This window comes from Triticum dicoccoides, chromosome 1B (assembly GCF_002162155.2).
Source record: "Triticum dicoccoides isolate Atlit2015 ecotype Zavitan chromosome 1B, WEW_v2.0, whole genome shotgun sequence".
Lineage (NCBI taxonomy): Eukaryota > Viridiplantae > Streptophyta > Magnoliopsida > Poales > Poaceae > Triticum > Triticum dicoccoides.
Window position 1 is genome coordinate 456,709,641 of NC_041381.1, and position 24,000 is coordinate 456,733,640.

At 48.4% G+C, this 24,000-nt stretch overlaps 1 protein-coding gene across 1 annotated transcript; it reads left to right on the top strand.

The window, feature by feature from the left end:
• Positions 1–4,805: 4,805 nt before the first annotated feature.
• LOC119306875 lies at positions 4,806–17,189 on the top strand (the record flags this gene model as incomplete). Its single annotated transcript, XM_037582986.1, has 5 exons — positions 4,806–5,162; positions 14,893–15,123; positions 15,282–15,769; positions 15,856–16,023; positions 17,174–17,189. Coding segments are annotated over exons 1-5 (1,260 nt in total), but the record flags the coding sequence as incomplete, so codon positions are not given.
• Positions 17,190–24,000: the final 6,811 nt, after the last annotated feature.

Sequence of the window (24,000 nt, forward strand, 5' to 3'; positions counted from 1 at the left end):
GCCGCCGACACCCCGCACCCTCCCCCACTTTTTGATGATATTTTTAAATAACAAAATTTGATGATATTTTCAAATAAGAAATTTGATGATGTTTTCAAATAACAAATTTGATGATATTTTCAATTAAAAAAATGATGATATTTTCAAAAAAAATGATGATATTTGATGATATCTTCTGTTCTAGTCCTCATGAAAATAACAAATTTCATAAAAAACAAATTATTAGATGCAACAAGAAATAATGAAAAAGAAGTTACTAATGACGCACCCTAGGTGGGTGCGCCATTGCTATCAGAAAAAAAAGTTACTAATGGCACACCAGAGGGTGGTGCGCCATTGCTATAGTGTCTAGCTGGATACCCCTTCGCCCGATCCCCCCTTCCCTCTCCCTCGCCAGTTCCCTCTCCCTCGATCCACCGCGCCGCTCCTTCCCTCGTCCCTCCCTCCATCGCGCCACCGCCGCCGCTGCCCCGACCCACTGCGCCCCCGCCGCCTCCCTCTCCCCTTCCTCCCCCTCGAGCCCGCGACCTCCCCGCTACCACCAAATCTCTCTCGTTGGAGCTGCCCCTCGACAACGGCTAGCCTCGTCAGACGCGGTCCTCGACGGCGGCGCGAGCCTTCCCGCGCGGCTGCTGCTCATCGATGATGGTTAGTCTCTGTCCCTCCCTCCCTCTCTCCCCCGCTCATCCCCATGCCCCCACGGGGCAGCGACCTAGGGTTAGGAGCAAGAGCACGCCGTTGCCTCCCCGTCGTGTCGCTGCTGCTGCTTCTTGCGGCACGCCCTTGCATCTGGGAGGCGATCGAGCTCGTCAAAGGTGCCCCTCCCCTTCCTCCTCTGGATCCAATTTGATGGTGAATTGCAGGTCCAAGCCATTGTCTTTGATCAAGATTACAGATTTCTGATAATTATAGTGAATCTTGAAGTGTACTGTCAACTGAATCTATTGGCAGAGTTCATATTTAGACTGAATGTTTACTAGTCCTGTCAATAGCATACTGAATATTTAGACAGTTTAATCTTGAAGTATAGACTGAATGTTTAGACGGAGTTCTTATTGATGTCTAATTGTATTGACAGAGTTCAATGTACTCCTGTCAATAGAATCAAAACTGATTTATTACCTTTCCATATGAACTTTACTGAAAAAATCAATTAAATTTAGTCACCATTCTGAATTTTGAGAGTACTCTACAAACTGCTTCAAAATTAGTCCACACAAACAAGTGCATTTTTCTAGACCTGCGTGTAAATTATTCCAGTTTAAAACTGAGGTCTGCATGTACTGTCATAATTTCTAGTTTGTATAATTAGAGTATTGAAGATGTGTATTTTCAATTTAGATAGGGGTAGGTTTGCTCAACAACAATCAGTAAGATCTCAATAATACTCATGCAACAACAATCAGTAAGATTGAGATCTTCTTGCAATCTTTGTTTACAGCAGCACAATGAGATTACCAGTGAACTTTTACACACAAGCATGAATTTGTGTACTATGACTATCTACCTAGCTACTATTCTGAATCTCCTATGTACTGCTTCTTCCTTCTCCAAGATTATGACATGACAAGTGCTTAACAGTTCAATTTATCAATAGCTCCATCTTAGAAATTTAATTGTAAAATGGCAAAGATTATAACATGACAAATGCCTAACATGTTCAGTAAACTACAGTGAACATCTTTCTCCAAGTAATTATTTGTATACCATGTGATTTATATATTTGAGGTGCACAACCTTTATGTTGTGAATATCTTGTCCACTGATTGTTCAAGTAGTTACAACTTGGTCATCACTGTCTTTACCTGACCTATTGCAGATCTTGTGAGAATTGTAGTGCTCAAACTGTCTTTACCTGACCTATTGCAGATCTTGTGAGAATTGTAGAGCTCAAACTGTCTGATTTAAGAATTAGCTAGCAGATTTTGGTTAGCTGTAGCAGGAGAGTGCCTGCTGATTAGTGTTTATTTGCTTTTTTGGCGCTTAATTGGTTATTTGTCTGAAGTAGTGTTAGTTCTGATCATGATTGTTGTGCTTATGGCTTTAGAAAATGATAAACTGTTTGAATCTGATAGGCATGTGTCCTTTTAGATTTTGTTGGTAAATCTATTTTATTCAATGGTTATTGACAGTAGATTATCATTCTTATTTTAGGAAGGTCTATTCCTGCAATATCATTGTTACCTTTTATTGGCAAATCATTTGGTTCACATCCTAGAATCTTGTTGGATTTGTAACTTGGTCCACTCAACTTCTTTTGTACCATGTGAGTCATCATTGATGAAGTAGTAGTTTAAGGTCTGTTGGGTGTACCTAAATTACTCTAGTGATAGGAGTAGTAGTGGTGGCCATCTAGTTGGACTACTACTGTTAGGACTTGCTCCAGATTTTAGGATTTCTTTTCTTTTAGGATTTATTTTCTTCTAGGACTAGGTTTTTATTATTTTTCTGTTGTGATTATTTTTTGAGCTCTTTCTTTTTCATTTCCTACTATCCTTATCCTAATTATCTTAAATTGTTATGATGTGTGTAACAGGATTATATCTTGGATTTGCTAGTGGACTTTGGGAGTTTCTTAGCCAGCTTGGTGACTCCATATTTTTCACTATTTCAGCAAGTCTTTTGTAAGCATTAAACTTTTAGCACTACATTTTTATCTTATGTGTACATTTGTTTGCTTCCTAAAATAGGAATGGGCCTCCTTTCCTATATATGTGTATGATGATCCTCCTTTCCTACAGTAGTATAGCACTTGCAGTAGTATGGCACTTGCAGTAGTATGGCACTTGCAGTAGTGGTGCCTACGCAATATATAGTTCAGATTTGAATTGTTTCAGAAATTGGTATGACCAAAGATGCTATTGTATATAAATGGGCTGCTGTAGAACTGTTCTTCATATTTACAGTGCTGTTGTATAGAAATATGCTAAATTTTCTGCTCTGATTGTTGCTCAAAGAAATTTAGCAAAAAAATGGGGTCCTGGGAGACGCCGCTGCTGCTTGATGACGCCCTTGAGAGGCCCTTCGTGTCGTGATGATTTTGCAGGTACCCCGAGAGGCCCTTGAGTTTGCCGGAATGTCGATTAACTTCCGTTCCGGCAAATTCGGGTACTCCATATGTCCTATTTTCAGCAAAGGTCGTGCTGAAATTTTCCGTGAATTTTAGGATGACTTTGCTAAAAATCGGACATATGGGGTACTTGCTACTAATGCATGGGCCGGGGTATCTTAGTACTTAATTAAGTAGGATCAACTGCCCCTTTATTCTTGCTGCATTAAACCATAGGTGGCAATAGAGCCAAGTGATTAGACCCAACTTAGAATTCTCCTCAGCATCAATAAACCCTAGATGATAAACCCAACATATGTGGAAATAGAGCCAAGTGATTAGTGCCAAGTGATTAGGCCCAACCTAGGGTGCCTCGGCATCGATAAACCCTAAATGATGAAAACTTAACTTAGCATTTAGGGTGCCTCGGCGTCGACAAACCCTAAATGATGAAACCTTGGCTTTTAGGGTGCCTCGGTGTCGATGAGAATCTAAATGATGTACACTTAGGCTTTTAGGGTGCCTCGGCGTCGACAAACCCTAAATGATAAAAGCTTAGCTTTTAGGATGCCTCGGTGTCGACAAACCCTAAATGATGAGACCATGATCTTGTTCCTTGACAATAACCAACTTTTTGACCAAACTATTTTCCTATTCAGAGCGAAACATGGCCAACAACGATGAGGCCGACGGTTCGGGTGGCAAGCAATTCTGGGAGCTGTCCCAGGAGATGGAGGAACAACCTCACCGCTATGAGGACGCTGCGAAAGACACCGATCCTGACTACACAACCCCTAGTGGCGTCGGGGATGACACCACTGATGGTGCTGCCGAGGATGCCACCACTGATGATGGCGGCGCACACACAGATGGCAGCCAACCAAAGAAGCAAAGGAAGGACCGGCGCCCGAATGCGCTTAGCACCCTCAAGGAAGAATTTACTCAAGTGGACTATGACGGGCATCCAACGGAGCCCAAACATATAGTCAAGTGGTACTCGTTTCAGCTCGGGTGCATTCTCCGGAGCACCATCTCGATCAACACCGAGAACCTTAGGCATAAGGACCGAGGGAATTTGCGCAACCTCCTCTTCACGAAGCTGCACGAACGATACAAGTTCCCCGCCGATTTTGAAAACACACGCCTCTCAGGGAATAAAGTGAACAGTGCCGCCCTCACGAGGATGAGCACGGCCCTGTCTACTTGAAGAAGCGCGGTGAAGAGAATGATTGATAAAGGTGATAGTTATGAGAAGATCAAGGCGAAATATTCTTCCATCAGCGAAGATGACTACAAGGAGTTCAAGATCAAGTGCGAGAGCAGCGCAACCTCCGAATCAAGTCAGTGGGGGAAAGAAATGCGGGAGTTGAACTTAGGGGAACACAAACTCGGTCCCGGCAGTTACAGAGTGGCGAAGCCTATATGGGACAAGGAGGACGCGGAGCGTGCCGAGCAAGGCCTACCGCCCCGCTTCGAGAAATATAGCGGTGACAAGCAGACCAGGAACTTTGTCAGGGCCTGGTACAAGGAGGACCCGATAACAAAGGAGCTTACCACGGATCCGAAGATCAGGGCGCTTGAGCTTGTTCTGGTAAGGAATACACCCCCACGTAATTAGCTCCATATGGTTGCACTCTAATTAATCCCCAATATTTCTAAATGGTTCACGTTCCTTCCGCAGGAAACTGAAAGCAGTAGCGCGCGGTCGTCTCAGAGCACCCCTTTCGACACCCCTTTAAATAGGGCGTTGAACGTAATGAAAAACAAGGATAAGCTCAGTAAGCCGACGTCAGCTGGTCGTGTGGCCGGCAAAGGCTTGTCCAAAAAATGGTCGTTATACTATACCGCTGGTGGGCGGAAGGAGAAAAAGACCAGCTCAGAAAGCCAGGCACGCGAGGTTGAAGCACTCAAGGCACAAGTGGCGCAGATTCCGGAGCTTGTCCAAGAGCAAGTGGAACAACAACTGGGAACGAAGCTCAACGCCATGGTGCCTACGTTGGTTCATGGGTTGACGACGTGGATTGCGGGCGGCCAACAGGGGCCTCCCCCAGTTCCCAGCTTCACGGCCAGCAACTCGCACAGCGCGCAGGCGGCGCCATTGGTGTCTCCGGCAGCGCCATTGGTGTCTCCGGCGGAGGCGGTATTCGTGTCTCCGGCGCCGGCATGGGTGAGGGAGTTCCGGACTAGGGGGTGTCCGGATAGCCGAACTATCATGATCGGCCGGACTCCAAGATTATGAAGATACAAGATTGAAGACTTCGTGCCGTGTCCGGATGGGACTTTCCTTGGCGTGGAAGGCAAGCTTGGCAATACGGATATGTAGATCTCCTACCATTGTAACCGACTCTGTGTAACCCTAGCCCTCTCCGGTGTCTATATAAACCGGATGGCTTTAGTCCATAGGACGAACAACAATCATACCATAGGCTAGCTTCTAGGGTTTAGCCTCCTTGATCTCGTGGTAGATCTACTCTTGTAACACACATCATCAATATCAATCAAGCAGGACGTAGGGTTTTACCTCCATCAAGAGGGCCCGAACCTGGGTAAAACATCGTGTCCCTTGTCTCCTGTTACCATCCGCCTAGACGCACAATTTGGGACCCCCTACCCGAGATCCGTCGGTTTTTACACCGACATTGGTGCTTTCATTGAGAGTTCCTCTGTGTCGTCACCGATAGGCTCGATGGCTTCTTCGACCATCATCAACGACACAGTCCAGGGTGAGACCTCTCTCCCCGGACAGATCTTCGTATTCGGCGGCTTTGCACTGCGGTCCAATTCACTTGGCCATCTGGAGCAGATCGAAAGCTACGCCCCTGGCCGTCAGGTCAGATTTGGAAGTTTGAACTTCACGGCTGACATCCGCGGGGACTTGATCCTCGACGGATTTGAGCCACCGCCGAGCGTGCCACACCATCACGGCGAGCATGATTTAGCTCTGCAGCTGGACAGTACCCTAGAGGCCGCACTTGAACCCGCTCCGATCTTCAATTCGGAGCCGGCTGCGCAGATCGAGGACGGATGGCTAGACACCGCCTCGAGGGCTGCAACCTCTACGGCGATAGAGCCGAACACTGACCTTGTCCCTCATAAAGCTCGTGACTCCGAGGTGTCGAACTCCTCGCCGGACTCCGAACCTCCCGCGCCCCCTCCGATCGAATCCGATTGGGCGCCGATCAGTTCACAGCAGCGGACATCTTTCAACACTCACCTTTCGGCGACATCTTGAGTTCGCTAAAGTATCTCTCGTTATCAGGAGAGCCCTGGCCGGACTGCGGTCGGGACGGTTGGGATGCGGACGACGAAGAAATTCAAAGCCCACCCACCACCCACTTGGTAGCCGCTATCGATGATCTAACCGACATGCTAGACTACGACTCCGAAGACATCGATGGTATGGACGACGATGCCGGAGACGACCAAGAACCAGCGCCGACCGGGCACTGGAAAGCCACCTCATCATATGACATATACATGGTGGATATACCAAAGGATGGGAATGGCGAAGGAATAGAGGAGGATGACCCCTCCAAGAAATAGCCCAAGCGCCGGCGTCAGCGGCGCCGCTCTAAATCCTGCCACAGCAAGAATGAAGATTCCGGCACCGGAGATAATAATACACCGGACAGTGCCGAAGACAACCCACTCCAGCAAGATCCAGCGCAGGAGGATGGAGACGCCAGCCCTCATGAGTGAGCGGCAGAAGAAGAGGTAGAGGATTATATGCCTCCCTCCGGAGACGAGGCAAGCCTCGACGACGATGAATTCGTCGTGCCTGAGAATCCCGTCGAACAAGAGCGTTTTAAACGCAGGCTTATGGCCATGGCGAACAGCCTCAAGAAAAAGCAGCAACAGCTTAGAGCTGATCAAGATCTGCTAGCCGACAGATGGACTGAAGTCCTCGCGACCAAAGAACATGAGCTCGAACGCCCCTCCAAAAGCTACCCTAAACGCAAGCTGCTCCCCCGATTAGAGGAGGAAGCGTATGAACCCGCATTACCAGGAGACAATACGGTTGACCGACCACCCCGCGGTCGCGATAGAGAGGCCTCTAGGCCCTTCACCAGACCCGTACCCCGGCATCGCTCGAAAAGCACAAGGCCACAGGGGAACGCTCCGGACTTGCGAGATATATTGGAGGATAAGGCAAGACAATCAAGATCGATCTATGGATCGTGTGGGCGCCCCACGGTACGTGAGGACAACCGTTGCGCCGAACACAATAAGTCTGGCCGGGCCGAACAAAACAGACAAAGCTCTTTTGAGCTCCGTCGTTATATCGCCCAGTACAGAGGCGCCGCACACCCACTATGCTTCACAGATGAAGTAATGTATCATAAAATCCCCGAAGGGTTTAAACCCGTGAATATCGAATCTTAAGATGGCACAACAGACCCCGCGGTTTGGATCGAAGACTATCTTCTTCACATCCACATGGCCCGCGGTGATGATCTTCACGCCATCAAATATCTCCCCCTCAAGCTTAAAGGACCAGCCCGGCATTGGCTTAACAGCTTGCCAGCATAGTCAATTGGGAGTTGGGAAGACCTGGAAGCCGCATTCCTCGATAACTTCCAAGGCATGTATGTGCGACCACTAGACGCCGATGACCTAAGCCACATAATTCAGCAGCCAGACGAATCGGCCAGACAATTCTGGACACGGTTCTTAACCAAGAAAAACCAAATCGTCGACTGTCCGGATGTGGAGGCCCTCGCGGCCTTCAAGCATAACATCCGCGACGAGTGGCTTGCCCGGCACCTGGGACAGGAAAAGCCGAAATCCATGGCAGCCCTTACATCACTCATGACCCGCTTCTGCGCGGGTGAGGACAGCTGGCTAGCACGCAGCAACAACCTCAGCAAAAATTCTGGCAGTCCGGATTTCAAGGACCGAAATGGCAGGTCGCATCATAACAAAAGCAAACGCCACATCAACAGCGACAATAGTGAGGATACGGCAGTCAATGCCGGATTCAGAGGCTCTAAACCCGGTCAGCAGAAAAAGCCATTCAAAAGAACTGCTCCGGGTCCGTCCAATTTGGACCGAATACTCGACCGCTTGTGCCAGATACACGGCACCCACGAAAAGCCAGCTAACCACACCAATAGGGACTGTTGGGTATTCAAGCAGGCAGGCAAGTTAATTGCCGAAAACAATGACAAGGGGCTGCATAGCGATGACGAGGAAGAGACCCGACCGCCGAACAATAGAGGACAGAAGGGTTCCCCCCCACAGGTGCGGACGGTGAACATGATATACGCAATGCACATATCCAAAAGGGAGCGGAAGCGTGCGCTAAGGGATGTATACGCGATGGAGCCAGTTGCCCCGAAGTTCAATCCATGGTCCTCCTGCCCGATCACTTTTGACCGAAGGGACCACCCCACTAGCATCCGCCACGGCGGATTCGCCGCATTGGTCCTAGACCCAATCGTCGACGGATTTCACCTCACCAGAGTCCTGATGGACGGCGGCAGCAGCCTGAACCTGCTTTATCAGGATATAGTGCGCAAAATGGGCATAGACCCTCAAGGATTAAACCTACCAAGACGACCTTTAAAGGCGTCATACCAGGTGTAGAAGCCAATTGTACAGGCTCAGTTACACTGGAAGTGGTCTTTGGATCCCCGGATAACTTCCGGAGCGAGGAGTTAATCTTCGACATAGTTCCGTTTCGCAGCGGCTATCATGCCCTGCTCGGACGTACCGCGTTTGCAAAGTTCAACGCGGTGCCGCACTACGCATACCTCAAGCTCAAGATGCCAGGCCCTCGAGGAGTCATCACGGTCAATGGAAACACCGAACGTTCTCCCCGAACGGAGGAACATACAGCGGCTCTCGCGGCAGAAGTACAATGCAGCCTCTTAAGGCAATCTCGAGTCTGGCTGTTAAACGGCCGGATATAGCTAAGCGCGCCCGGAGTAACCTACAACAAGACCAACTGGCACGTTCCGAGCACGCGTAGCAGTGCGGCCCCAACCCCAGCCCCTGTAAAACGTCAAAATAGGTCCTTCGCGTACACCATTACGCTCTAAAGATACCATGGGCATGGGGAGAGGGGCACGACCACGATCAGCCCAGACTACGGCTCAACCACACCAGGGGCTCTCAAGTGTGTCGTTCTCTTTTTTTTCCTTTTTTATTTTAACCCACAGGACTCCATTCGTCAGAGGCCCTGTCCGGCAGCAAACCTGCCGAACTCACGATGCAACAGCTAGGGAAGGATAAAGGCTACAACGAATATCCAGGTGGTCTCCTTTACGAGCATTAAATCTGTTTTACTCACCATTCGGCAGCCTACCCCTGGAGGGGGACATGTCTAACAGTCCCGTCCCTTGCTTATCGCACTATTTGTATCGTTCTGCTTTCATACCAGCACTTCTTGAATAAAACAATGCAGCATCTTTTTTCTTATAATTGCATTTCTTTTTTATACATATGTTCATTTACGGCATGTTGCGTCCGTACACTTTGGTACGGCTAAAATACACCAGGGGCTTATGTTTCCCGCATCATGGTGTGATAAGTCCGAACACTTTCACAAGTGCGGCACCCCGAACTTATAGCACTATATGCATCGGCTCCGAATCATGTCTTGGGTCAATAGTTGGGTTTGCCCGGCTCCCATGTTTTGGTACCTTATGTTCCATTGTATCGGCTAAGGTAGCACTGGGAGAACCACTGCGATTGCGCCCCAGTTGAGCTGGGTTAACGCCTTAGTGGAGAAAGCTAAAACTGACCGTCATGATGAGGCGAGAGCCGGTCGCTGTTCGAGAGGTTTTTTGCGAGTCCTTAAAGACTTATGCCGCTTAGACCGAGGAGCCGGATCCTGTCCGGCCCAGGCGTGGATAGCGACCCAAATTCGGTCTTCCGAAGACTAGGGGCTTCGCCGAAATTTAAAATTATAGAATTCTATGGCTAAGTGAGAGTGTTCAAGCATTATAAGTCCGGTTGCCTTGTTCGCTGTGTTGAGCGCCTCCCTAGATGGACCCAAAAATGGGAACAAGAGTGCTCAAGTTTATCCCGAACACCCCAGCACTCGTGGCATGGGGGCTGAAGCCGACGACTTGCCATCTCTCAGATTTGATAAACAGCCGCACAGAAGGTAATATTTTAAATTAACAAGCGTTGTTTAGCGCATATGAACTAAGTTTTCAGCGCACATGATAACAAAATGCGAGTCTACTCAAAAATTACATCTTTGGAGCACTCCCCCGCAATAGTGCGGGCACCCTTCAGCACACTCTTATAATACATCTCGGGCATGCGATGCTCCTTTCCCTCTGGTGGCAGGTCCGTCACAAGCTTCTGGGCATCCATCTTGCCCCAGTGCACCTTTGCGCGGGCAAGGGCCCGACGGGCACCCTCAATACAGGCGGAGTGCTTGATGACTTCAACCCACGGGCACGCATCCACCAGCCTCCGCACTAGGCTAAAGTAGCTCCCAGGCATGGCCTCCTTAGGCCACAGCCGAACTATGAGGCCCTTCATAGCCTGTTCGGCCGCCTTGTGGAGCTCGACCAGCTGCTTCAGCTGGTCGCTAAGGGGCACCGGATGTCCGTCCTCAGCATACTGAGACCAGAAGACCTTCTCCGTCAAGCTCCCCTCCTCGCCCCGGTAGAATGCGGCAGCATCGGACACGCTGCAAGGAAGATCTGCGAACGCTCCTGGAGAGCTCCGAAATCGGGTAAGCAACAGGTAATTAACACTCACATGCTTACTTTGCATGAAAAATGCCTTACCCGCTGCTATTTTCTTCACCGCCTCAATCTCTTGGAGGGCCTTGTAGGCTTCGGCCTTAGTGGCTTTGGCACTCTCAAGAGCCGTTGCAAGCTCAGACTCTCGAGTCTTCGAGTCATGCTCCAGGCTCTCATGTTTTTTCATGAGATCCCGGAGCTCTTGTTGTACCTCCGCCACCCGCGCCTCCTGCTTCTCTCGCTCGGTGCGCTTCGCGGCCGCATTGCGTTCAGCCGCGGCCACCGCTTATTTCAGGGTCGCCACCTTGTTAGTGGCCCCTGCAATACCCAAGTTATCCTTGTCATTATTTTTGCAACCAAAATCCTTTTCTGTAAGGTACAATTTTAATAAGGTGTTACTCACCTTCCTTGTCCTCGAGCTGCTTCTTGGCACGGCCGAGCTCGTTCTCGGACCGCTCGAGGTTTTCCTTCAAAGTATTGACCTCCGCAGTCAGTGTGGCAGAGGTCAGCAGCACAGCCTGCAATCCCATATTGACATATTTATTATGACTCCTGCGTATATCTTTTTAGATCCTCAGTCCGGCTTTTCTTTCCCAACACCGAACCGAGCATCAGGGGCTACTGTCTATGCGGTACCATTTTATACATATTGAAATTCTTACCTCAAAGCCTGTTAGAAGGCTGCTGCAGGCTTCGGTCAGCCCGCCCTTGGCAAGTTGCATCTTCTGAATCACCGCACTCATAACGGTGCGGTGTTCCTCTTTGATGGAGGCGCCATTGAGCGCCTCCAGCAAGCTATCCGGCGCCTCCGGTTGGACGGAGGCTGCCGGCGTCACGGTCTTTCCCTTCTTACGAAGGGGTCGCCCGCCGGACTCCGGAGCCACTGTGGGTTCTGGGGCCGAGTCCGGTGCAAAGTCCGGGATGTTGTCCTGCGACACCTCCGGGGCCTTCTCCTCCTGGTGGGTCCTTTCCTGGGATCTCACCTCGGCATCGTCCGCATCACGGGGGGGTGGAGGCGGTCGGAAGAGAACCCATATCCGATGCACCCAAGGACTCGCTCGACGAAGCGGGAAGATCATCCTTGGGCGGACTGCAGGCTTGTATGCGGCATTAGAAAGACATTATGTGGCGAAAAGAAAAACCATGAAGTTATTCGGGAGTCCGGATACTTACGATCTCGCCAGGGGCTTGGCCCTTGGAGGCCAGTCCTCGTCGTCGTCACTGGCGTTGGCAGAGCAGTCTGGGGGAAGAGTTTTTCCCATCTTGGACCCTTCGGCCTCCCTTGTTGGGGAGGCCTTCCTTTTCTTCCCTTCCCCCGCTGGGGGAGAGGCTTTCTTCTTCTCCTCCTCGCCTTGGTGGGAGGAGTCGGCCTCGGATTCATCATCCGATAGCACCTGAAAACAGGAACTCTTCCGAGTCCCCGTGGCCTTCTTCTTGGCCTTCTTCTCCGGCACCATGTGGGGTGCCAGAGCCAGCAGGCCCGTTATGCGGGCTTCCGTTGGGTCCTCTGGCAATGGGGCCGGACAGATAGTTCGTTCGGCCTTCGCCAGCCAGTCCTGTCAAAGGTAAAGGGAGTTTAGATCCCGCGTAGAGTCAAACTATGGAAAACAAGTGGCAAAATCACTTACCTCGTCAGCTGGACACTGCGAGCGGAATCCGCGATCTTCGGTAGCGGATGCGGGAGCCTCGGCGCCCTTGAACAGCACCTTCCAGACATCTTCGTACCTAGTGTCGAAGAGCCCGCTCAGAGTCTGGTGCTGCGCCGGATCGAACTCCCACATGTTGAAGCCCCATCGTTGGCACGGGAGAATCCGGCGGATGAGCATGACCTGGACTATGTTGACAAGCTTGAGCTTCTTGTCCACCAGCTTTTGGATACAGGCTTGGAGTCCGGTCAGCTCCTCCGAAACCCCCCAGATCCGGCCACTCTCTTTCCAGGAGGTGAGCCGTGTAGGGATGCCGGATCTGAATTCGGGGGCCGCTGCCCAATCAGGGTCACGCGGCTCGGTGATGTAGAACCACCCCGATTGCCACCCCTTAATGGTTTCCACAAAAGTGCCCTCCAGCCACATAACGTGGGACATCCTGCCCACCATGGCGCCTCTGCACTCCGCTTGGCTGCCCTTCACAACCTTTGGCTTGACACTGAAGGTCTTGAGCCACAAGCCAAAGTGGGGCTGGATGCAGAGGAAGGCCTCGCACACGACGATAAACACTGAGATGTTGAGGATGAAATTCGGGGCCAGATCATGGAAATCTAGGCCGTAGTAGAACATGAGCCCCCGGACAATGGGATGAAGTGGGAAGCCCAGTCCGCGGAGGAAATGGGGAAGAAATACTACCCTCTCATGGGGCCTGGGGGTGGGGATGAGATCTCCCTCGTCGGGGAGCCGATGCGCAATGTCGCTGGACAAATATCCGGCGTCGCGCAGCTTCTGGATCTGCCCCTCCGTGATGGAGGAGGCCATCCACTTGCCTCCCGCTCCGGACATAGTTGGAGAAGGTTGAGGTGAGAAGTGCGGACTTGGGCGCTGGAGCTCGGCTTCGCGGAGATGGATAAGCCAAGGAGGAAGAAGGCGCAGGTAAAAGGGTTGGATCTTTATCCCCTTATATGGGCGGACAAAAACATGTGTCCCCACCGGCCTGGTAAAACTCGCTTATCTCCCAAGCGTCACAATCAATGGCGCGGTTGGGTTACCCATGTCCGTATTGATGGGAATCCCAGAATAAGGGGAACACGATCTCTGCTTCAACAAGACATGCCAAGGAAATCACCTCGCTAAATGCGTTGAGGTGATACAATAAAAACAATTCGAGTAAAGGCTCGGTAATGGTGTGACGTCACGCCACAAAATACGTCAGCAGATTGAACTTGTGTAATATTATTCTCTCTACGGTGGTACGTGGAATTTATTTTTGCAGAGCCGGACACTATCCTGGTGTTCACAATCTTCTATAAATTATTCGGAGGAAGAACCCGCCTTGCAATGCCGAAGACAACATGCGCGCCGGACTCATCGTCATTGAAGCCTGGTTCAGGGGCTACTGAGGGAATTCCGGACTAGGGGGTGTCCGAATAGCCGAACTATCATGATCGGCTGGACTCCAAGATTATGAAGATACAAGATTGAAGACTTCGTCCCGTGTCCGGATGGGACTTTCCTTGGCGTGGAAGGCAAGCTTGGCGATACGGATATGTAGATCTCCTACCATTGTAACCGACTCTGTGTAACCCTAGCCCTCTCCGGTGTCTATATAAACCGGATGGCTTTAGCCATAGGACGAACAACAATCATACCATAGGCTAGCTTCTAGGGTTTAGCCTCCTTGATCTTGTGGTAGATCTACTCTTGTAACACACATCATCAATATTAATCAAGCAGGACGTAGGGTTTTACCTCCATCAAGAGGGCCCAAACCTGGGTAAAACATCGTGTCCCTTGTCTCCTGTTACCATCCGCCTAGACGCACAGTTCGGGACCCCCTACCCGAGATCCGCCGGTTTTGACACCGACAACGGGCATTGGAGCTTAATGCACCCGGGTGTACGCCGGCCGACACCTCGCCAGCAAGCGCCCCCTCCGTCAGTTGCACGCCCGCAGTTGGCGGTGCCTCGACATTAGCCGAGCTCGACGGCATCACGGTAACTAAGCCTCTCGGCCGATGACTTCATCTCCTTGCCTTTGACTGGGCATCCCTGACGCCCTACATGTTTTCGCAGGGCGCCGCCGACGTTCCTTGCACTCTTCTGCACTGCGTGGGCGGCGAGTTGGTCGATGTCGCCAAGGGCAGAATCGTTCAACCGGGCAACCCCATGTTCCACGGTAATCCGATGCCACCCACAGTGTATAGGGTTGAAGTGGTTCGGGTGCTGCCAGGCTGCGACGAGCTGTTACCTCCGATTCGACCCGCTGGGGCCGACGAAGAAGATGAGATGACCCTCAGCGCCTGCGTAAACTGGCTCCTGCTTTGGCCAAAGAGCCAGATTCGTTTGGGGCGGGGGACACCACCCCACAGACAAGACCGCTAGTCGTGCCGGTGCCAAACCATGGCAAGAACGCCACAACGCTACCGGACCTGCCGGACATCCCTATGCCGGACATCCCTATGGCACAGGATCCGGACATCCCTATGGCACAGGATCCGGACGACGACGACAACGACGACGGTACATTTACCAAAGTCGATAAGTACTTTGCCGAACATGGGTACGCTGACGAGTTCTGCGGGCCTCTTTCTCAAGAACCCAACCAAGATGACCGCGATCTAGCTGGTACGGCGAAGAAATCCAATTGCAACAGGCGTCGTCCGGCGTTCAGTTCTCAAGAGACGCCTCCAGCTCCCGCCTTCACCGAGCCTCAGATAGCTGAGGTGCGAAATATTATCAGCCCCAACATGCTCAAGAAGGCGGTCTGTGAGCAGAACTCGGTCCCATTACAGGAGATCAAGAAGAAGGGATGGAAACGAAAGACTAGACTAACAAGGGCGCCGGTGCAAGCCAGCCGGCACCGAGTTCGATCCGTGCTTAGGATGGGCCACCTTCACCTAAGGATATTTCAAGGAGGGTGCATGTGGCGGGTAGGGCGATGCTACCGCCAAATATGCTCAATGCTGCAACCGGTGCTATACGGAGTCTGCACGACATTGTTCTTTCTTTGGAGAAGAGGCGTCTCAGAGAGAATGATGTGGCATACCCGGTTTTCGTGGCCAAGGTGCCAGAGGGCAAGGGCTTTGTGGATGGCGACATCGTGGGTACGATCGTCCTGCAGTTTGATGACATCTTTGCTATGCTTAACCTTCATCCGCTGCACTACACCTTCGTTCGGCTGTTTTCGCTGAGTATGGAGATGCGGATCATTAGAGACAAGACCCCGGACATCGTGATAGTCGACCCCTTCTACATGCGTGCCAAGCACTTGAGCAGCGCTAGGGACCACCAAGTTGCGAGTTCACACCTCGAAGGCGTCATTCTGGCAAACCCAGATAAGGATAACTTCCGTGTGGCTTACTTTCCCGAGTAAGTCATCCCTTAACCGCCCCGTAACATATGATTTCTTAGATTTCGATCATTCTTTTTTTTCTAACATTCCGTGTTCTGTGCAGTGACACACATTGCACACTCATCCTCTTAAGCCCGAAATATTCCATGGCCACGTATTTCGACCCGAACCGTAACTCCAAGATAGACTACACAAATGTCAAGAAAGTTCTTGATGATGTTCTCCCTGGCTACGCCAAATCTGGAGGCACCTTCACCAGGGCAGTTCGTAAGTACGGCAAGCACGCCTTCTCACACAATACAAAGTTCTGCTGCGTCAAGCAACCGCCTGGCGGTCAGAAGGATGCCTACTACACCCTCCATCACATGCAGGCGATCGTAAGGGACCATCATCACCTTCTGCTACCAGATAATCTCAAAGATTGGGCTGCGAGGTTGTCGGCAATCTAGGACGTGGACCTCAGACAAGAATTCTTTCACATCCAGTCAGAGTTTACGGACATCATCCATCAAGATGTCCTTCATACCTCGGGGCAGTTCTTCCTCAGATATCAACCGTCCAACAGTGAGATAGATGGAATGCTACAAATGCAGGGTGACAACGACCGCGATTTCATGACCATCACGACAGACGACGGCTTCATCCACGCTCCTGCCCGATGAGTCGAGTCGAAATTAGTGATGTGTAGTTCTGAAACATTGATTGGCTCATGTTGTAATTAAACTTTAATGAATTTGTATGTCTCTTTGGTTTGGACAGTCATTCAACTTAGATGTAATCGATGCTATTTATTATTAGGATCATGAATCGTGCTATTAATGTCTTTGCTTTTCTCTTCCGATCCTTTTGTTGCATACTTACATATTGCTTATGTATTGTCTGTTGTTTGGCTTGTGCATAGAGATGTCGTCGTATGTCGTGTACAAGGGTAAGGTTCCCGGAGTCTACGACGACTGGGAGGAGTGTCGGAGACAGGTTCACCGTTTTAGCAGTAATAGTTACAAAGGGTACACCACTAGGGCGGAGGCTGAATCTAGATACGCCCGCTATCTAGCGGGAGAGAGGAGGGAGCTTTGGAGGAACCGGGTGAAGACCAGTTTGATCGCGATGATGCTCATCGTGATGACCGCACCTCTCTTCTATGTGATGGTAGTTTAGATGATCGATATCGACTTATAATGTGAAGACAAACTCGATACTCGTGGTCTTGAGACTTGTAATGTTTTATCTTTGTTCGGTCTTTTGAATTCGGAGACTAATATGATGAATTGTATTCGGAGACTAATCTTCTATTGTATTCGATGAATTTGCTGTTGCTGTGTGCTGCTGTCTATATTTTGTCCAATAATATATTTTGTAACTTGTGCAAAAATCAGAAAAGTAAAAAACAAATATTCATACTAATGGCGCATCACCTCGAGGTGCGCCATTAGTATGCCAAAGGATACTAATGGTGCATCACCACAGAGTGCGCCATTAGTATGACAAAGCACATGGTTACGTATGGCCCCCCGGGAGGCATACTAATGGCGCATGGTCTTACATACTAATGGCGCACTGCTTGGTGCGCCATTAGTATACCAGATACTAATGGCACACCAGTGGTGCGCCATTAGTAAAAAATACTAGTGGCTTGGTACTAATGGCGCACCGGTAGTGCGCCATTAGTAGGCCTTTTCCTAGTAGTGCACGGAGTGCCCAAGTCCTTCTCTCCCAAATCCCACCAAAGCAACTAATGCTAGGGAGAAAATGAGAGGAAGAACAAGAAGGAGAACACCAAGAACTCCAAGATCTAGATCCAAGGGGTTCTCCTCACAAAGAGGAGAAAGTGATTGATGGAAATGTGGATCTAGATCTCCTCTCTCTTTTCCCCCCAAAACTGGCAAGAATCCATGGAGGGATTGAGAGATATAAAGCTCGAAGAAGGTCAACAATGGGGGAAGAACACGAGCTCAAGAGATAAGGTTCATTGGGGAAGAAGACCCCCTTTTATAGGAGGGGGGAAATCTAACCGTTATGCTCACAGCCCGCATAGAGCAGTACTACCACTCCTACGAGCTGTACTACCGCTAGGGCGGCAGAAGCCCAATGAAACAACATTGCAGAGGGGGCAACAGGGTGGTACTACCGCAGGAGCGGTACTACCGCCTTCCCTTGCGGTACTACCGCGCGACCACGGAAGAAAAGAAAAACTGCCGCGCCTACAACCGTTGGAGCTAGCTACGAGAAAAAGTCAGCGCGGTACTACCGCTTACAGGGAGCGGTACTACCGCGTAGGGGCGGATGTAAAAAATTACATCCGTGCCTACTACCGCACGAGACAGCGCCAGGAAACGAGGCAGCGGTACTACCACGTAGGGCGTGGAAGTAAAAAATTACTTCCGCACCTACTTCCGTGCGCGCCAGCGTTCTGGGCTAGAGATAGCGGTACTACCGCTGGCCCCTGCGGTACTACCGCTCCTTTGAGCAGTACTACCACACGCCACAGAGGCTTTAGCACTTGGATGCCTTCAAAACGCAGCTAAAGACAACAGACGGATCCAATAAAAACAAAACTGCCATAACTTCTGCAAATGAGCTCCGAATTGAGCAAACTCAAGCTTGTTGGATACAAGACAACAAGTAGCATCAAAACAACGAGGAGAGAAACCTCCACCAGAGAAGAACCGGCAGAACCTCCAACACCGAAAACATCATAGAAGAAGCATGTGAACTCCGTTTTTGATGAACTCGAGCTTGTCATCAAGATGACCATAAGCTCCAAGACTCACAAAGAGAACCAAACAAGAACCAAGAAATACGATGCAAGGATGCAATGGTTTGAGCTCTCTATGAACAATGCGATCAAGCTACTCATCGAGAGTCCCCCTTGATAGTACGGCCATCGATCCTATAACCCGGTCTCCCAACTACCACCATGAGACCGGTAAAATAGAAAACCTATCAAGGGCAAACCTTTGCCTTGCACATGGTCCACTTGAGCTAGATGATGACGATCTTGACTTCCTCAAGTTGGACCACCGAAATGGTTGCATTGGGTCAATGAAGATTAGATGATTGCTCCCCCCTACTCCACTATGGGTGAGCCACTCTTCGGCACATCTTCACAAGTCCATTGACACCAAAATGGACGGCAAGCTTCAATCATTTGATCTCTTCGTGATGTTCCACTCAAACTTGCACACCGCAACCTAACCCCACAAAGAACTCTCACGAAGACCACGGGTTAGTACACAAAGCGTAATTGACAATGCTTACCAGGCCATGGGATCACTTGATCCCTCTCGGTGCATCTTCTACGGTTTGTGTGTTGATCAACTTGATTCACTATTTGACTTAGTCTTGACCAACCTCTCACAAGACCAATCTTTAGGTAATTCCTTGAATAGCACCTTGGTCGACATAAACTCTCCTTGAAACCAACACATGTACTCCAAGAAAATCCTATGGACAAAACCTTCAAAAATAACTCAAGGCAACCATTAGTCCATAGAGATTGTCATCAATTACCAAAACTAAACATGGGGGCACCGCATGTTCTTTCACATATGACAAACAAATTTAAGTCTAACATACTTCCTATGCATAGGAATTTTATAGGAAAACAAATTAGCCAGACAAGCAAGATCTAGCATATGCAAGGAAGAAGAAAGAAACAATAACAATCTCAACATGAAGAGAAGTAACTTAATGACATGAAGTTTTCCACAACCATATTTCCCTCTCTCATAATAACTATATGTGGGATCATATTCAAATTCAACAATATAGCTATCACATAACATATTTTCTACATGATCCACATGCATGCAAAGTTGACACTCTTCCAAAATAGTGGGATTAATATTAACTAAAGTCATGACCTCTCCAAACCCACTTTTATCAAAAATTTCATAAGATTGAACATTCTCCAAAGTAGTGGGATATAAAGTTGACACTCTTCCATACCCACTTCAATATTATTGCAAACACTATTATCAATCTCATATTCATCACGGTGCTTAAATAAATTTTCAAGATCATAAGAAGAATCACCCCAATCATGATCATTGCAATAAGTAGTGGACAGAGCAAAATTAACATCCCCAAGCTTTGGGTTTTGCATATTATTAGCACAATTGGAATTAATAGAATTTATAGTAAAATCATTGCAATCATGCTTTTCATTGAAAGAGCTATCATGAATCACTTCATAAATTTCTTCATCACAATTTTCAGATTCACGAATCTCAAGCAAAACTTCATAAAGATAATCTAGTGTATTCAAATCACTAGCAATTTGTTCATGATAATTGGATCTCTTAAAAAGAGTAGCAAGTGGATGAGGATCCATATCAAGAGATATTTAGCAAGCAAATAGAAGACGCATTGCACACAAGCAAAGAAGAGATCTGACGAGAAAACGACGAACGGAAAAAAAGAGAATAAAACGGCAAATTTTTGTGAAGTGAGGGAGAGAAAAACGAGAGGCAAATGGCAACTAATGTAAATTATGAGGCGGTGAGATTTGTGATTAGAAACCAGGTTGATGTTGAAGATCCTCCCCCGCAACGGCGCCAGAAATTCTTTTTGATGTCTGCTAGAACTACGTCGGTATTTCCCCAAAGAGGAGGGATGATGCAGTATAGCGACGGTAGGTATTTCCCTCAGTGATGAGACCAAGGTTATCGAACTAGTAGGAGAACCTCCTCACACCACGTAAACAACACCTGCAAAACAAATAACAAATACTCGTAATCCGACGTGTTAAAGGGGTTGTCAATCCCTTCCGGGTACGGCGCCTCAAGATAGGCAAAAACGTGAGGTAAAAAGTAGTAGATAGGATAAATAGATCGCGGAACAAATAAATTGCGTCAAGGTATTTTTTTGTATTTTTGGTTTAATAGATCTGAAAATAAATGCAAGAGAAAATAGATCGCAAAGGGAAATATGATGAAAAGAGATCCGGGGGCAATAGGTTTCACTAGTGGCTTCTCTCGAGAAAAATAGCAAACGGTGGGAAAACAATTACTGTTGGGCAATTGACAAAACTTCAAATAATTATGACGATATCCAGGCAATGATCATTATATAGGCATCACATCCAAGATTAGTAGACCGACTCTCGCCTGCATCTACTACTATTACTCCACACATCGACCGCTATCCAGCATGCATCTATTAAGTTCATGAGAAAACGGAGTAATGCAATAAGAACGATGACATGATGTAGACGAGATCTGTTTATCTATTGCGACATATATAGATCTCATCTTGTTATCCTTAGTAGCAACGGTACATATGTGTCAGTTCCCCTTCTGTCGCTGGGATCAAGCACCGTAGAGTGAATTGCAAAAAACCACCATATTTCAAGTTGAAGCATCAGATTGCCACCACATTTGTTGCGCGTCCCAAAAATCCACCACTTTTCTTGTAAATTTTCGCAATAAAAACAAATGACCGCTTTGCCGTAGTTAACCCGATTTCTGACAGAGCTGGCCCACCCGTCAGGTGCCACGTCGCACAAACCAGACGGCGCACGGGTTGACAGCCGTTAGGGCAGGCGCGTGGTCAAAACGTTGCCCTCCACTCGCCGCCGCTCCACTCGCTCACTCTCACTCTCACTCCCCCCCACTCTGCTCTGTCCTTTGTTGTCGCCGCCGGAGCTCTTCGCCACCGCTGGAGGCACGGTTCCCTCGCCGCCGTTGAAGATGCCGTCATGGAATGATGGAGAGGAGAGCAGCGAGGAGGAGCTGGTCGGCATGGAGCTCGAGCAAAACTGGGTAAGAAATCTGATCTGTTTCGCACCGAGGATTAGGGTTAGGGTTCAAGTGTTCTTCGTTTTGATACAATGGTTTGGAGCACTTGCGCTATGTTCTGAGGACTTGCACTTGTGCTACAATGCAGGCGAACCCTGACACCACCATAGATGCATCCTTCTGTGGTAGAGCTGCAGATGCAAGCATCACATGTAGACTGCACTTGGCCCCATGCATGAAATATGTTGCATTTGAAGGAAAGGACACTGGGAGGAGGTTCTATGGATGTGATGTTCCTAAGGTCAGTCAGTAATACCCAACTAGGGTTTGTATTTTTGGTAGTTAGTCTGGAAGAATAAAATTATGTCAGTAAATTCAGTCAACAACAACATGGTTTGGAATGTTTGAAGATGCAACAATAAAATCATGATTTGGACTGTCTGCAAATGATTTGACTGTCTGAAGTAAATGAAACATGATTTGGACTGTCTGCAAATGCAAGAATAATATCATGTGAGTAAATTCAGTTAATGAAACATGATTTATGCCAGTAAAGTAAGTAAATTCAATTAAATGAAACATGATGCAGCAATTGCAAGATGCAGAAACATAGATGGAAGCATGTATATTAGTTTTATGATACCCAAATTGAAGCATTGACCCTGTTGTTTTGATATTTGTACTGTCTGTATGTACATGATTTGTACTGTTCTGTTATTCAGTTAATGTGGTGGTATCTGAAAGTTTGAAGCTAGCATATTTATGATACTTGATGCAGGATGGTATTGATTGTGGAGTTGCTCAGTGGGTTGATGCCCCATGGCCTTCTATTTTGCAAAGATGTTTGGTGAAGATATGGGAGATGTTTCATGAGGAGAACAATGGCAGAATGGTTGACCATGAGAAGTATAAAAAAGAGTTGGAGAAGGTGCACAAGGAGTTGGATACACTTGGTGATCAGTACAGTCAGCTGGTTGAGGATGTCACCAAGATGTTTGATTGGGCAGATCAGAACAACAGGGTCATCAGTGATGAAGAGTTCAAGCAGAAGCAGGTGGATGTGGACAAGGACATGGAGAAGCTAGCTATCAACAAGGAGAAGGACAGTGATGGCATTGGCAAGATGAAGGAGATGGAGAAACTAGCTCAGGAGCTCAAGGAGATGAAGTGCATTTATAGATCTCAGGGAGAGATCATTAGGAACACCAGGAAGGAGAGGGATGGCTTCAAGAAAGAGAGGGACTGGCTGATAGAGGAGAAGAAGAGGCTGGAGTTTCTGGTGGGTGATCTTATGAAAGCAGGTCATGGCAACAAGGACAAGCTTGAGAAGATCAAGTCAATCCTTTCTGAGTGAACAATGATGTTCATCAGTTATGTTAAGCTAATATGTGGCCTTGGAACAATATAGCTGGCCTTGGGGTTGTATATTTTGGGAATCCACCTAGTTATGTAATGACTGTAATGACTGTAATGATTATCTGCAAAACTACCCCTATTATGTAAGGTTGTTTGCTCTCTATAGTAAGAGCATAGTAAGAGCTGTATTATTCTGCTTGTTTGGACTAAATGGTCAGTGCTCAAGACCAACTGGGCATGGCCAAATTGGGCAAATGCTTACAGAAGGTAAATTGTTGATCACATAAACCACAAAGAAAATGCCAAAACCACCATTAAGTAGCAAATGCCAAAATTAAACAAGTTCTGAACCATACTAGTTCTCAGCCATAATAGTTCTGATCCACAATTGCTCTCAGGCATAATAGTTCTCAAGCTAAATAGTACTAACACAAACAAGTTCTCAAGCTAAATACTGATTACACATAGCAGTTCTCAAGGCAGGCATAGTTTCTGAAACTTAGAAATACTTAAGGCAGGTAGTTCAAAAGACAACAACCAAATTGTGCACTGACTAGTTGCCACTAGCATAAAAGTAACCCCTCATCCTGGTGTTCTGGAACCTCTTCCTTTTGGACCCTAGTGTTGCTTCCTCTGTTGTAGTTGCAGCCCTAGGTGCCATGTAGGGCCTTCCACCTCTCCTGCTGGGTGCATTGCTTGAACCTGAAGCTCTTGTGGAAGCCTGGGAAGGAGTAGTAGCAGCTGCTGCTCTTCTTGGCCTTGTAGAAGCAGCAGGCTGGGCAGGACTACTAGCAGCAGCATTTGTTTTTCTTCCCCTTGTAGATGTAGCAGGCTGGGAAGGACCACCAGAAGTTGATTTTCTTCCCCTAGTTGTTGCAGCAGGTGGTGCACTGGTTGCAGGCTGGGCAGATGCAGCAGAACTCCCCTCAGCTTCATGGTAGTGAGTTCTGGTTGTCTAAGAGAGCACACATGATAGCCCAACAATTAGGATTAAAACAATGATTAAAACAATGAAAACTGTTGAGGGCAATAGGTGCATATTCCATACCTTGTGCTTGTCCTTTCTTGCCTGAAGATGAGGCTTCAGGGGCTAAGGGCAATAGGTGTACCTATGTTTCTGCATCTTGCAGTTGCTGCATGTGATAGTTGCCATC